Genomic DNA, 15387 nt, shown 5'->3' with positions numbered 1-15387 from the left:
CGCCAATCCAACGACAGAGGGACTAGACTTGTCATTTAGAAGCATGGGTGGCATGACCTTCCAACTTTTTTGGTGGCATTGGCAGCATTAATTTTTTGATCGTGTTAAGCTATTTGCTTTGCATAGAACAAGGGGGACTGAGCGGCATGTGGTCATTTGATACGTGTATGCGGTTCCTACACGGCCTGACTGGGATGTCTGAACACCAAAAAAAAAAAAAAAAAAAAAAAAAAAACCGATGATGCCATGAAGAGAAAATAAACTAATAAACATGCGGTAGTAATACGGTGGAGATGTAAATATATTTAAATGTAAATACTTTTTTTCCCTTTTTTTATCATAGTCAATGAGTTCCATCTAAGATAACATTGATACTGACGCGGCGAGTGCCGCTCACTACTGTAGCGTGGGTTTCTGCAGCCAATCGCGCCTCTTCCGAGATCCACTGAATATCCACGCCGACTTCACCCACATCCTCCCATCGATGTTCCAATACATATTCGCCTCCCTCATTTTCAATCACAGGGTTTAATCCCAAAAGGACCTTGACCTGTGCACCCATACGACCCAACTTGCCCTCATGCCAGAATACAAATCCAGAGAACACATCCTCCCATGTCGCAATCAAATTATTTTCTAATGACAGGAACTCGAGGCTAGGAGCATGCTGTAACCCTTCCAATCGCTCAATCAAGTTGTTGGCTAAGTTTACACGTCGCACGTTCAGCAAGTTGCGTAGGAACCGAGTCGAGGTAATTGCATTCGAGTCCAGATCGAGGGTATGGAGGTGCATTAAATAAGATGAGATTGGGATGTGTGTAAGGCCTCGCATTGATAAATCCAGATCTCGAGGCTGTTCATCTGCAAACTCCATCCCGTGGGACCGCTTCGCGTCCTTGAGTAAATGGAGCGTTTCGCGATCAAAGACGAGTTGTGTTCCTGCGGAATTATACAAAAAAAAAAGGTAAAAGAACTTTATAGTTTCAGCAATTACTTTTGATCTGATGTTTTAATGAGCAATAATAAAAAAGAAAAAGAAATAGAAATAGAAAATGTAACAAGGACTTACGGCGATCCTCATAGCGTTCTTGACGTAAAGGATCAAGCGTAATGAGTTTTTCCAGTAGCCCAATACATTCATCATCAATTATCCTGGCCTCTGCAGAATGGAGACTGATGGTCTTGCGCAGTTCTAATAGTAGTGTTGTCAAAACTTGAATTGGCCCTAAAAAAAAAAAAAAAAAAAAAAATGTCAAAAGCAGCTTACCAGTTAAAGACATGAAGATAACATATTTTACAAGCCGCTGTTCCTTTAACACCTTACATTTGCAGTCAGGCTCTACTCCCATTAGTTCGCGAGCAACCGCGATCTCACGCTCCAATACCACTCTCCTGTCCTGGAGCGAAGTGGATGTTGTAAGGGATGTTACAACATGCTTAACCTCAGGCTCTCGGATCGCCTCCAACGTCCCATCTGGATTAGAAACAGGACCAAGCCGCTTAGTGACATCTATCATCAAATTCTTGCCAACGACCAACTGATTCAGTCGACCTGAGATGACACCAAAATCTTGTTCTCCTGTCTCAACTTCAAAGCAAACGGCCGGTGATCCAAGCTTTGAGCCAGCTTTCACGCCATAGACATCGTTCGCAAAGATCACAATTTCCACTGTAGGGCCATAGACTGAGCCAGACACTTGCTGGAAAATCCAAATGTAGCCAAGTGAAGAATCTGAGCCAGTCGCTTTCCACTCCCCTTCTAATGGGACAACATTATGATCCAACATGGTTGAAACCGTGAACGGGTTGCGAAGCTTGACATTCTGGTCAAAAGCAACTACCACTTCCAATGGGTGGAATGAGATCACACTAGCACCTATAATTGAAATACTTGGCTCCTCTACACACCATTTTAATGACAATCAGAAAAGGAAATGAAAATTAGTATGCATTTTTTTTTTTTCTATTGGGATTGGCAATACACAACTAAATAAAAATAAAACTTACCCCGTCCAATGAGTCCAAGATTGTATAACCAGGCACTTTGGTTATCTGGGTTTTTATAGACTACATCTTTGACCAGATCGAATTCGCTGTCAATCATTGCCTTCTTGTCTTTTTCTGCCATGTTTTCTGCCAATTCATTTATTAACTTGCTCCTGCTGTGCCATGCTGAGTAGTTGGAGGGATCCTCTTTAATCTTTAATGTCGTAAACTCCAGCTCGGATTGAAGGCGCTGAAGGGCTTCCTCAGTCGGGGATTGGTTTTGAAGATCTAGTTGTCTAATGATATGTCTTCTATAGTCCCATCCATGGTCTATTTTGTTTAATAATAAAGCAATCAATCCATTAGTTCAATCTTGAATCATGTGTTTAGAAGTTTCAAAAGATGATCAGCATGACATCATCAAGCTCAACAAGATTAGTGGGGAAAAAAAAGAAAATTACAGTTGCGAGGATCGTCCTTCAAGATTTTATCGGTCATAGCCAACTCATCCTCCCAGGAAGAGCCTCGGCCCATCTGCTCGACACACCATCGACGATGGTTCCAGGCGCAATACGATTTCGGATTCTGTTTGAGGATCTCATCTACAAACTTGATCTCCTCGTTAAAAATGCCCTGAGTGGTTTCTTCATTTCTACAAGTAAGAGAGGGTTAGGTTTGTCAAAAGCTGGGGGCGGTTTACTATAAAACACATGGCAGACGCTGTCCATTGACAAATGGTGGCCTTACGTATTTTGAAGGAATCCCTCGTGGAGGATCGTCCGTCGCAAGTTCCAGACGGAGTAGTACCCAGGATTCAGTTGAATTATCAACGCTGTTGTTTTAAGCGCGTCACTATCTTTCTTCTTGGAGTCGGTCTGCAGTAGTAATAAAAACAACAAGAACAAAGGTTAGCAAACCCGATCCTGTATGTCCCAAGTAGCCGAACGCTAAAACTGTAAGTATAGAGCTTTCAAAAAAAAAAAAAAAAAAAAAAAAAAAAAAACTTGCAATTTGCTTGAGTGAATCCTTCAGTTTGGAATAATCGCGCAAGAGAGCAGTTTCCTCCTCTTGTCTAGCCTTAAGTAGCTCAGGCGATCCTGCTTTCTCTTTCCTTTTACCGTGTCGACCCTCCTAAGGAAAAAAAAAAAAGAAAGTCCATCGCCAAACAAGTGAAATTGGAAAAAGAAAAAAAAGAAAAAAGTTGCCATGCGTTTATCAGTATGCTGGTATATTGTACTCCATTGTTTTATTTGATAGATTATAGCCCAACTGTAATTTGATACCATGTGTTTAAAAGAAAAAATGAGTGAAAGAGAGAGAAGGGAAGCTGTGTGGTGCAATGAGCTTTTTCTTTGACGAGAAATGGACGGTAATGGCGAAAGGTGTTTGTTCAACTTGGAAGAAAAAGAGGTTATCTAGTGGGAGGTTTGAGCTTGGACCACCGTTCAGTGATTGGCCTATTCTTTATCAAGTCGATCTAAACACAACAAGCAAAACATTATCACTCAAAATGTCACTTTTTTTTTCTCCTATCACATCCACAAAGCCGCCCGAGATCATGAAGTCCTGGGAAGACGCTTTAAGCACACCTTATTACTGTTGTTAAAAGTGATGCAGGAAGAAGAAAGAAAAAAGAAGATTCTATGTCTGCTGCTTCTATTTATCGAAACACACACAATACTACAAAGACGATGACAACGATAGACTAATAAAAACATGTTCATTCTTTAACAAGCTGCATACTCCTCATGTCACAAACACAACCTCCTAAAATTAAATTAAATTTTTGGCCACAAGCCAACCAGCCCGCCAACCAGCCAACCAGCCACAGATATCCGGTTGCCACGCATTTCTCTCAGCACAGCCAAACAGAAAGAAGTGGGGCTGTGAACAACATGATGACAATACACGTGCTTGTTGGGTTGTAGCAAACATGGGCTTTTGTACACACAGACAGTTCTTTTTTCTACAGTCGTAGAAACGCCACCTCTTTGTTCACGCACACAGGCAAGGCCTCGTTTATTACAATCAATGAACAGTGATAAAGCAATAAACGTAGAAGTACACAAATATTTGTATAAGAGGATATACATGTTTATTGTAAGTTTCATGTTGGCGAAGTTCAAAAAACTCTTTGTTTCTTCTCCATTGTCACGGTCACAGAGCATGTGAGCAAACAAATTTATTCTTGATCTAATTTTACAAGAAATGCCTCTTGACCCAATAGATCCCTTTAATTCGTGGACTGAAAACCCCAACACTGGAGTCTTTTTACGCGTCTGTCAATGATAGCTTAGCCATGTCTGATTGTCGATAATGAACATACCAATGGGCAGTGCATCGACTGTGTGTATACAAAGTTATATGATGCTATATTGAGTGTGCAATTGTGAGTCTGTTCAGTATATGTTTTTCTCTTTTTATTTTTTTTTTACGAAACCATTTGTCGTTCCTCAGTATTCAGCATTTCACTCAAGTCTGATAAAGTTGTTGTCTACTTGGAACGGAGCAGGTACTCATGTGCTCTGACTGGGGATTACCGCGCTGCAAGATCCCCAAACGAGCCATCGAGTTGGATGTATGACAAAATGTCCGCTTTATGTGTTGCTTAAGCTCTCTCCACTCTAGTTTTTTATTATTATTATTATTTTGTGTTGTGCCCTTGATTTATTGAACATTCACATTCCTAAAGAAGACAAGGAGTATAGTTTACGCGTTACCCAATAAAGAAGAGATGCGGAATACATTTGAATCCGACATTTATCCCATTCATGATAAGCATACACATCTTAAGGCAAACGTGAGCTATAGCCACTACGACTGTGATGATAGTTAAATCGTACTCGAATGGTTATAACTTATTGGATAAACAACACAGTGATATTTAATATACACCTGTTGTTCGTGACCTGAATGTGGATGTTCGACTGGCTGTGTCCTTGTTGGTCTCACTTTTTTTTTTAAAAAAAAGAAGCCTTCTAGCCTTTCCATGTGTACCAATGCTTTTTTTGTGTACTGAATACAAACTTGTGTTTATTCGACCAAACTACCAAAAGCGCCAAAAAGCAAAAAGAAAAAACATTCATTGCGGCGAGGATTGCTTGTTGGCCAAGAGTCGACAGCCACATAACAACTGCATTCTTTTATTCCCATCTTCCCTGTAATCATTATCGCTTCAAATGATCTTGGATGCATCTTTAATGAGCAAAAATCACTCCCTGAACATGGGACTGGCCACATGGATGAAAATCTCTTGTTTAATTACAATATAGCTTTTAGTCTATTGGCTAAAGCTATTTTGTTAGATGCAAAATGAATGTATAAAAACGGGAAGCATGGTACATAACATCCCTAAAAATAGTAGCGCTGTTTTTTTTTTGTTCATTGTCGATGCAGTGCACATTTGATCCAGGCACAGATGCATACACACACGCAATTTGTGCAAGGGACACAAGAAAAAGGCTTGGGAACAAGTTAATAAACTCAAGAGAGATAGCCGCCCATCAGCCCACCTTTTTTTTTTTTTTTTTTTTTTTCTGCCCAGGAACATAAAGCGGGAACGCATCTTTGCCCTATTCTTTTCTACTTTCTTTCTTTTTCTCTACTCTCTTTATTTCTTTTCTCTCCCCTCTCTTTTTCTCTCATTTCATCTCTCCTCCCATTACCAACACACACTCTTTTTCTTTTCTTTTCATATTAATAATATAAATTTAAAGATGTCGACCGATAATAAGGGATATTACGCTTCTCAGCCTCCTCAATACCCTCAACAGGCTGCATATGGCCAGCCCGCCTATGGTCAGCCTGCTTACGGCCAGCAGCCTTCCCCATACCCTCCACCTGCTCAGCCCGGATATCCCCCTCAACCATATGGTTCCCCACAGCCTGGTTATGGTCAGCCTGGATACCCTCAAACACCACAACAAGGATACTATGGCCAGCGTAAGCTCCTTTATTCCTTCTCTTCTTCTCTTCCTCATCGTCTTTATACATTCATCCATTTTCTCTCTTTCCCATATTGACTTTGAGCCTCAGCTATCCCATTCTATGCTAATGTATCTAATCCACTATGTTTTTTTTTTTTTATACTTTATTATTAATAGCCTCTCCACAACCTCAGGTCATTATTCACCAACAAGCAGCACCCCAACACAACAACAACAACAAGACCGACGATTTGTGCTTTGGATGGTAAATTTGTCTTTCAATCAGCTAGACTCTCTTGCTTTTTTTTTATATTGTTTTTTATTGCTTTTTATTCTTTCCTTTTTGGACGTGACTCTTTCTGGAATCGACAAAAAGGAAAAATAAAATAAAATGGCCTCTTGTCTCTTGTGCAACAATCCCAATATTCCAACATCCAGCAACATCCAATAACAACAAACCTACAGAAAATCGCTCTCATCGCACTTTTTTTGTATTTTGTTTATTTGTTTGAGTGGATGGATCACATCTTCCAGACAGGTTTATTGTGTAAATTGGGCGAAAGAGCAAGAGAGAAGAGGAACAATGACCGGGAACTTTTCGTTGCTGGCTCTTACCTCTGCACCTCTGCGGATAAGTTCAGATATTTAGAGTGTCTTTCCTCATTCGACAAAGAAACGAGGTTGTTAAGTAGTACGCACCTCTTTCATGCAATCTCATTCAACCTACAATACATTCTGAAACATACAGACAAATGCAGGACAAGCTTGGCAACAATTTCGGAAGTTAGCATGACGCTCACTAGTATCTTTATCAGATCACTGGATCATCGGATCGATCGGGTGTTAATTAATATTAGTGTCAAAACATAGACTTCTGAAACTTTTTGGAATACTAATGATGTTTTCTTCCTATAATTTTCAATATCCTCTTATAGCGCGCTCGGAGCCTGCTTGTGCTGCTGTCTTGATGGCTGCTGTTAATATCGCCTTCTCTTTTTTTTTTTTTTTATTTTCCAATAATAAGCATGCAAGGAAAATAAAGAAAAAAACGCCTTAAGTGAATCCCTTATACATCCATTTCGATCCTCTATACTTTTTTTTTTACCTTGTTGTAATAAATACGTCTATTTTATTCTGTACTGTATATGTTGTTTATATACTTCAAAGTTTTTTTTTTTTTTTTTTTTTTTTTTTTTTTTTTTTTTTTTTAATTCAGTCAAGAGATATGTGAAAACGATAATGTTTTGTAATACGATGATTTGGGTGATAGCTCAGGGTATATCTACTAGAAAGTTACATGCCAGTCATGGGAGAAAAAGAGAGTGAAGAGGGTAAAGAAGAAAAAGGCATGAAAAATATTGATATGACCGAGTTTCTTATTGTATGCATGTATGAATGAATATATGTTTTTGGAGAATAAAAAAAAAAAAAATCGCTTAATAGTCGCCCAGCTGATCCTGCTCGCTCCATTCCGGTTGCTGTTTCCAGGACAACATTCTATCTGCTTTGGCAGCAGCAGAGTCTAACTGTCCAGCCTTCTTGCCTTTAGGTTTAGCTCGAATCATCTTGTAGTACATTCGCTTTTCAATTTTGGCTTGAGTCTTGGCTTCACGTGACATCTCTTTATTGGCAGTGGTATTATCATCAGAGGAGCCACCTTGATATTCCCTGTAATGGTCCTCAGAAAGTGGTTCATTCAAGATAATCGTCTGAAAAGTACGGGATTTCTTGGCGGACCTATGGAACACGGAAAGAAAAAAAAAAAAAAAAAAAAAAAAAAAGAGGGGATGGAGTAGGGGTGAAGTTAGTACTATGATGCACGCCATTTGTTATTGAATGAACCATCCTCTTCCTGTGCTTTCCTTGGTTTAAAAAGAAAAAAACTCCCTCACACAAAATATCAATAAACAACTAAAAAAAAAAAGGGTCCACGAGTCCAATCCCCAAGTCCCATGTGAAATCGGGAAATCGATCAAGAATGAAAAAGACGGCGTATCCCTCAAAAAAATTTTTTTTTTTTTTTCCTTTTATGAATTGGAGCAGTGAACTTACCCTGGTACAACTTTATCCAAGGATTCTAAAGGACTCTCACCATTGCCACGTAAAATCGAGTCCACATAAATCTTGCACCAATTCTTCTTTCGGTCTGAGCGTTTCATCACCTTGACTGAACTTCCTGTTGATTTACCGGCGGCCTCTTGTTTCTTGTTCAAGAGTCTCTGGGCCTGTTTCGATAATGGTGCAACGGAGTCCTCTCCAAAGCTAGAGCCAATGGAGCCAGTGGAAGAATTGGAAAATGAGCGCATCATCTGAACATTTCGTTGTTCCTGTTCCAGTCTCTTTTGCTTATACCACTCTACCCGTTTCTTTTCCTCGGCCTCTTCATGTTTCACTAATCGGAACCAAACCTCATTCATCTCCTGTCCCAAGACTACAAAGTTGTAGAACTTGCGAGAGAGTTCCGAGATGGTGAGCATTTGAAAGGGAGGTAAATAGGCTAGAATTTGTTGGAGAATCGTATCAGGTAATTGAGAGAAAAGATCATATCCTTTTCTTCTTCTTCCTCTTCGTTGTTTCTGTTGTTGTTGTTGTTGCTGTTCTGTTTGTGACTCTGCTGAAGAGAGGTCAGTTTCATCAAGTTCGGAATCATCCGTGTACAAAGAATACACGGACTCGGATTCGGACTCGGACCCGATATCCATTGTTTTGCTTGCTGCGGCAACAGGGGTTTCTTTCGCAAGAGGGGATGAGGATTGATGTTTGGCAATGATTGTTGTGCGGGAGGCGGTTGCGGTTGCATGTATTCCTATCCCTGCTGTTGCGGGGCCTGTAGATGCAGGTTTTGAGTCGATGATATGTGGCATACTATGTATTATTTTTTTCGGTTGTAAAGATATGGCCTCAAAAGGAGGAGACCACAAGTAAGATATAATAAAATAAAATAAAGGGCAGTAGAAAGATAGAGGAATAGAGTGAAAAATAATTCCGAGTCTCTTTTTGCGAAAAAAAAATAAAAAATAAAAAATAAAAAAGAATCTAAATGAGAATGAACTGAAGTGGAGTGGAGTGGAGCGGAGTGGAGCAAAAAAAAAAAAAAAAAAAAAAAAAAAATATTAATTGCTTTGTGACTGTGCGTAACATTCATGTCCGTCCGCATGTTCGCCAAGGCGCAGCTCGCCTTTTTTTTTTTTTTTTTTTTTTTTTGGTCTGGGCTCGAAAATGGTTTTAGTGTGATGATGTTGGTAATGATTCTGATGATGATCGTGATGGTAATTGGAGGGGGTATTGAATGATGTGATAAGCCTGATGATTCGTAATATTAGAATATAATAGATAGAAGCACGGATAATTATGTCTTGAATCGATTCAAAAGTCAGCTCATTTTACCGCTCTCATCCTTTCTTCTCCACAGTCCATTATTACAAGGATTCTGCATGTTTCTCCACAGAACACCAAGCACGGTCCATGCAATTTTGCTTTTGCACATCGTATTAAAGAAAGGAAAGTTGACTTTGTTTCGCACGATCTCCTTTTAAATCACATGGGATCACAAATCATTTCTTAAAAAAGATTATACCAAATAGGGTATGAGAATTAATAATAATACAAAAGCCTAATCTAATTAACAAATAAAAAAAAATCCATTCATGAAAAGCGAGATATTCTTGTAGTCTTTGGTGGAACTTGAGCTGTGGTTGTTGTATCTGTCGTTCTTGTCGTTTTGGCATCTACTTCTGTACTCGAATTTGGTTGCTGTTGTTGTTGTTGTTGTTGTTGGAGATACGGTTCTACTTCAGTAATTGTAAACGGTAGATCAGGGATGGGTAATGTCCTATAATAGAGCGACTTAATATGTCCAGCGATGTTTTCAATATCCTCCAAGTCCGAGTCTAATACTTCCCACCAAGCCGGATTTGTCGGTAATGGTACACCTGCCTCTCGTGCAGCCAGCCATATCACACTACAAGCGATAACTGGCGGCTGATAGCAAATGTAAACACTTGTCCTTAACCTAAAAAAAGTAAACGCCAGGCTATCTTAGGTTATTTGTGTCGTTACTCTTTTTTTTTTTTTTTTTTTTTCTGCTTTTGTTATAAATTATTCATCTATTTACTTACCCATCGTTCAAGAACCCCCAAGCTCGCTGTGGGATTGTAGGATGCTCAGTAAGCTCAAGGACCTTGAGATAATTGACCATGATGGCATATGGAAGCTGAACATGGACATTGAACCCTAACTTCTTCAAAATCTGCATCTCTGCAATCACGACCGCGTTCTTGAGATCATAAAATTCCTGTCCAAAGAGAACCAATGGATCAATGGGCCTTGGACGACGTCGAAAGACTTTATGTAAATGATCAAAAACATTGACTAGATCCGTCATTCGTACAGGACATTCTTCGACTTTTGATGCCAAAAATACAGAACCCATACTAATATCCTAAAATTAAAAACAAAACAAAAAAGTGTAACGTATAATTGTTACTTGCCATGGCAGAAAACTCATATTCGAACGACTTTTTCCTCGCTTCCTTTCATATATGCTCCGTAACCTTGTAACTTACTCGAATGGCAAATTTACGTAACGATGCCTGATAGAAGAATCGCTGAAAAAGAATTTGTGCCGTTGCCATTGCTACTTGCGGTCTATTTTTTTTTTTTTTTTTTTTTTTTTTTCATGATAATGAAAAGAATAGCAACAAAAAATAAAAGAGAGAAAAGCGTAATGTCTTTAGAATCAATTATCAAAGATAAAGGCGTCATATCTTTTCATATAATGCGGAGCTTTTTTTTGGTTTGTATTTTTTCTTATTATCCGTGAATTGTAAAAATAAAGGTAAAAATTTATCCATGAATAGTCTCTTGTCCCTTTATCATCTCCTTGATCTCTAAAAGCCTATAATAAAAGTGACCTACAACTTCAAAAGTATGCCAGCCGTTTGGATGAGATGACAACCATATTGCCTCATGTGATCCTCCTGTTCTTCTGAAATTCCATCTTCACGAGAAGGCGTTCTTTGTAACTGCTCGAGGGTCAAGAGAGCATTCTGAAGCGACAGTTTGTTCTGAGACATGTCCGAGTAAAAAAATGGGAGAGAATCAAAAAGAAAATGCGCGGCTCGGTAATCGGTGGGTTGTCCTGTGCTTTCCTTGTTTCAAAATAGGATTAGGCTGCTTTAAGATCCCGTGTCACGTGGATCATCCTAAACCAACCAAAAAGAAAAAAAAAAAAGAAATGTCACAATGCGGTCATCAAGGAAATATGAAATCATGCTATGATCCTTGTGGTGATGGACTTTAACAGGCTAAAAATCGCTTGGCCGAAGGCCCGTTCTACGTGTAAGCTATGAGGAAAAAGAACGTTACGTTGTTTGTATTCCCCAATCATCATCACATCACTTCCAGTCTCTGGTTAAAATAACCAAAGATTAAGAAAAATGATGCCACACACACGAGCATAATCGAGCATTGAGGTAAGAGTAGGGTCAATAAGCGAGACATATTTAAACAACCCAGTTTCTTCCATCCTTTATCAAGAAGAAAAACTTTTTTTTATTCCATTTTTTCTATTTCTCCATTGGCAACTTTTTTCCTGTTGTTATTTCCATATCCTCATATACTTTACCATTCCGTTTTTTTTCTACAACCCTCCCTTCCCCCCGCCCCCTTTTTTCTTTCTTTTCAAACGCATACCAATTACTGTTAGACAAGCGACGTTTCTCTTCTCTTTTTTAAAAAAATTGTTTTGACAATTCCTTTTTCTCATTTCATTTCAACACCAGTTATTCCAAGTTTTGCATCACTAGCTATTGTGACGTGTATATAAACCCCCCCATAGCCATGTCGTCAGGAAAACAAAGACGAGCAGGCTCAAGAACCAACAGTGTAAGCTAAATAAAAACATGTGCAACAGAATAATTCATTGTGTTTTGTGGCTCCGTGAGAATTTGTGAAAAATTGAGAAAACACACGAGCCATCATCTTGTATACTCATTGATTAATATGAATTTTATCTAACTCACGATGACATCAATTTGTGTAAAATAGTCGCCTACATCTAGCCCCTCACTGCCTCCGGCACCAATGCTGGCTCAGAACCGAGGATCAGCTTCTCCACGTCATGAGAAGGCTGAATTGATCACACCCAGCGCGGCACCCCCACCTGGTGTGACACGCGCTCGCTCTAACAACAAGAGTGTGACTTTAAAGAAAGAGCCTGCTCTTGCTGCTCCTGCAACTCATCCGCCTCCAACGATTTCAGATCGCCATGATCTCATTCGAGCTGCCGTTCCAATGTCTGTGGGCGCCAGGGGCTACTCCACCCGTCGTTTCATTACCCGCATCTTCATACTCTATCTGGGCTACACGCTCTTCTTCGTCTGTCCTAAAGAATCATCGAAGGATTCGAATGCCATTTGTGAAGGTGCAACAAAGCTTCATGACTGGCTTCGCCCTTATTCAGAGCCCGTCTACCACTCTGTCGACCAAACCTATCGCGCCTATGCGGAACCCTATGTGGATCGGTATGGTCGCCCATTGTATAAACAAGGCCAGAAGTACTACACCGAGATGGCCCATCCCACTATCAAGTCTGCATCCGAGAAGGCCAAGATCTCCTACAACCAGTATGCTCACCCCCATGTCCATAGAGTTATCAATGCAATTTATACCGACAAGGTCAAGGATCATATCTCGAATGCTCAAAAGACTTTCCATGGATATCGTAATCAAGCTCATGGTCATCTTAATTACGCCAAAAAGGCCTCCAAAGATGCCAGTGACCACGCCTGGCATCTGCACTCGCTTCATGTTCAGCCCACGATCAATAAGATCTCGCCCCATTTCAGGCACGTCTATGACAGCGCTACTGTACTCTACATGGGGCATATCAATCCCTATGCTCAACAGACGTTCGCAGTGGTCCGGGATACTGCGGAGAACATGAAGGAGAGCTTTGCAAGGCAGACGGATGAGATCTGGGGTACCCATTTCAGCAAGCAGAACAAATCTAAGCTCGGTCGCGCTGCCAATCGCGCCTCCAAGAAGGCAGACCAAGCCAAGGCCAAGGTCCATGAAGCTGCCAAGGAGGCTGAAAAGAAGGCAGGTCAGGCCAAGGCCAAGGCCTATGAAGCTGCTGATCAAGCTAAAAAGAAGGCAGGCCAAACCGCTTTCAAGGCCCAAGAAGCTGCTAAGGATGCCAAAGCTGAGACGAATGCTCAGGCTGAGGGTCTCAAGGATAAGCTTTTGGGATACGCTGATACAATTAAGGCTGCAGTGATCGGCAAGTCACATGAGGCCAAGGAAGCTACAGAGAAGCAGTCGGCGACCGCTATTCCTAAGGCTGAGCATGTCAAGGATACAGTCTACGAGAAGGCTGCAGGCGCTCAAAAGGCAGCCAGCGAGTATGCAGAGGCAGTCAAAGAATCTGTGGCCGGTAAGTCGCAAGAGGCAAAGAAAGCAGCGGAACAGAAGGTCCAAGAACAAAAGTTGGCTATCCCCAGCACTGAGGACATCAACAGAGCTTTCCATGATACTGTCGCGGGAGCTCAAAAGATGGCGAGCGACTATTCGAACTCAATTAAGGCAGCAGTAGCTGGTATGGCTGGTGGAGTTGCTTCTAAGGCTGCTGAAAAGAAAGAGGCTATCCCAAACGCAGAAGAGATCAAGGCTGCTGCTAATGAGAAGAAAGAGAATGCTCAGAAGCTGGCAGAGCAGTTTGTGGATGATGTGAAAGCCAATGTTGCCAAGAAGGGCCAAGATGCTCAAAAGACCGTCACCGAAGAATCCGAACACCTTAAGAAGGTCAAGGATGAAAAGGTCCACGAAGCTGGCAAGATGTCGGACCACATCAAGAAGGTTGTGATCGAGAAGGCACATGAGGCTCAGGAGGCTATCGCACGTCGGGCAGAGAATATCCGCCATACTGCTCATGAGCAGGTTGAGTGGGCCCAGGAGAAGGGCGCCAACATTGTTGATAGCGTCATTGGGGCGTCGCACGACGCCAAGGACACTGTTGACAAGCACACTGAACATGCCGCCAAGGTTGCTGGTCAGAAAAAGGAAGAGCTGGAGCGAACTGCTAAGGAACAAGCTGATGCGTTGAAGCAAGCTGTCTGGGAGAAGGAGAAGGATGCAAAGAAGGCTGCGAACGACGCCTCGCATCAAGCCCAGAAAGCATATGATACCGCCGGACACCAGGCTCAGAAAGCATACGATGCCGCTGGATACCATGCTCACAAAGCATACGATACCGCTGGACACCAGGCTGATAATATTAAGGCCAAGGTTGTTGGAAATGCAAAGGCTGCAAGCGAGCATGTTAGCGAACAGGCCGAGGGTATGAAGAAGTCTGCGCAAGAGAACATCCATTACGCTCAAAACCTTGCAAAGGAGCAGACAGAGAGACTGAAAGGATCAACAGACCAAATTGTGATGGACGGCAAAGAGCAGCTCAACATTCAAATTGAGAATGCTAACAAGGCCAAAGACTATGTAGTAGATCAAGCTAAGGGTGCTGGCGAAACAATCAAGAACAAGGCTCACGATGCCCAAGAAGCCACTAAGACGTCTTTGACTGCTATGCTAACTAGCATTGAATCGATCTTTGGTCGCTTCCACGAATACGAGGATACTGAATCTAAGAGCCTTTGGGCCAAGTTACAAGGCGCTATCGATGAACATCTTACTGGGGCCAAGAAGTCTGCAAAAGACCTCGAAAAAGCCAACCGCGAGGCTTACGAGAGCTTCGAGTCCTATGTTCGTGATTGGCGCAACCAAGATGGTGACCTTGAAGGTCGACTCTCCAAGTTGAGCGAGAAGTCTCAGGAATACGTCAAGCAGATTACTCAGAGATCCGAGAAGGATCAACAAACGGCCAAGTCAAAAGTCCAGGTGCTTTCTAACAATGTCGAGGTCTACTTGACTGGTCTCAAGAACTTTTTGACCGATCGCCTTGCAGCCTCGAAGGAGACAGCGGCTTCTGAGTTGAGTGTATTTAAGGACACGAGCAGCCGAAAGGATGAAAAGACAGTGACAGCTAAACTTGCTGAGCTTGAGGAACTTGCCAAGAGTAAGCTTGAGACCGCAGGTTCGGATACTCGTGCCAAGTCGCAGGAGTTGCTGATGCAGGTGAATGACATTTGGCTCCAGGCTGATACTAAGTCACGCGAGTATGCAGAGAAGACACGCCAGTTGGCATTGGAAGCCGAGAAGGAAGCTAGGAAGAAGCTCCAGGAAGCCTCCGAGACTGTTGCTGGTGCAGGTGCTAAACTCAAGAATCAGAATGATGATTCAGTTCGAGGCAATATCCAATTTGCTACAGACAAAGTACGTGATACGCTCAAGGAGACGAAAGAGCAAGTAGAGGATAAGGCCTCAAAGCTTGGAGAGAAATTCGAGCCTAATGTGCGTGTTGCGAAGGAGGAGCCAGGATCAGGACATCGCCATCATCGCCATTAAAAGAGTCCGCGAAAGC

General features: G+C 41.6%; 5 protein-coding genes across 5 annotated transcripts; 2 read left to right on the top strand and 3 right to left on the bottom strand.

The window, feature by feature from the left end:
* Nucleotides 1-287: 287 nt before the first annotated feature.
* BCR41DRAFT_324811 (hypothetical protein) lies at nt 288-3595 on the bottom strand. Its single transcript, XM_022021561.1, has 9 exons — nt 3576-3595; nt 3270-3463; nt 2995-3117; nt 2734-2861; nt 2448-2638; nt 2008-2316; nt 1325-1900; nt 1070-1225; nt 288-939 (listed from the first exon to the last, which is right to left on the bottom strand). The coding sequence occupies exons 2-9, from the start codon at nt 3270-3272 to the stop codon at nt 344-346; spliced, it is 2082 nt and encodes a 693-aa protein (XP_021879703.1). The 5' UTR covers nt 3273-3463; nt 3576-3595; the 3' UTR covers nt 288-343.
* A 2107-nt stretch (nt 3596-5702) lies between these two features.
* BCR41DRAFT_372206 (hypothetical protein) lies at nt 5703-6181 on the top strand (the record flags this gene model as incomplete). The annotated part of the gene is made up of 2 exons (XM_022026663.1): nt 5703-5928; nt 6090-6181. The coding sequence occupies 2 exons, from the start codon at nt 5703-5705 to the stop codon at nt 6179-6181; spliced, it is 318 nt and encodes a 105-aa protein (XP_021879702.1).
* A 940-nt stretch (nt 6182-7121) lies between these two features.
* Nucleotides 7122-8979, bottom strand: BCR41DRAFT_387824 (hypothetical protein). Its single transcript, XM_022027931.1, has 2 exons — nt 7965-8979; nt 7122-7649 (listed from the first exon to the last, which is right to left on the bottom strand). The coding sequence occupies exons 1-2, from the start codon at nt 8774-8776 to the stop codon at nt 7349-7351; spliced, it is 1113 nt and encodes a 370-aa protein (XP_021879701.1). The 5' UTR covers nt 8777-8979; the 3' UTR covers nt 7122-7348.
* Nucleotides 8980-9749: 770 nt separating this feature from the next.
* BCR41DRAFT_291608 (cyclin-like protein) lies at nt 9750-10954 on the bottom strand (the record flags this gene model as incomplete). Its single annotated transcript, XM_022020357.1, has 4 exons — nt 9750-9924; nt 10031-10353; nt 10478-10559; nt 10830-10954. Coding segments are annotated over 4 exons (705 nt in total), but the record flags the coding sequence as incomplete, so codon positions are not given.
* A 799-nt stretch (nt 10955-11753) lies between these two features.
* BCR41DRAFT_398050 (hypothetical protein) lies at nt 11754-15371 on the top strand (the record flags this gene model as incomplete). Its single annotated transcript, XM_022028931.1, has 2 exons — nt 11754-11798; nt 11961-15371. The coding sequence occupies 2 exons, from the start codon at nt 11754-11756 to the stop codon at nt 15369-15371; spliced, it is 3456 nt and encodes a 1151-aa protein (XP_021879699.1).
* Between the last annotated feature and the right edge of the window lie 16 nt (nt 15372-15387).

This window comes from Lobosporangium transversale (genome assembly GCF_002105155.1).
Source record: "Lobosporangium transversale strain NRRL 3116 chromosome Unknown BCR41scaffold_28, whole genome shotgun sequence".
Lineage (NCBI taxonomy): Eukaryota > Fungi > Mortierellomycota > Mortierellomycetes > Mortierellales > Mortierellaceae > Lobosporangium > Lobosporangium transversale.
Note: the sequence above shows the minus strand (reverse complement) of the source record. Positions and strands in the feature narration are given on the sequence as shown.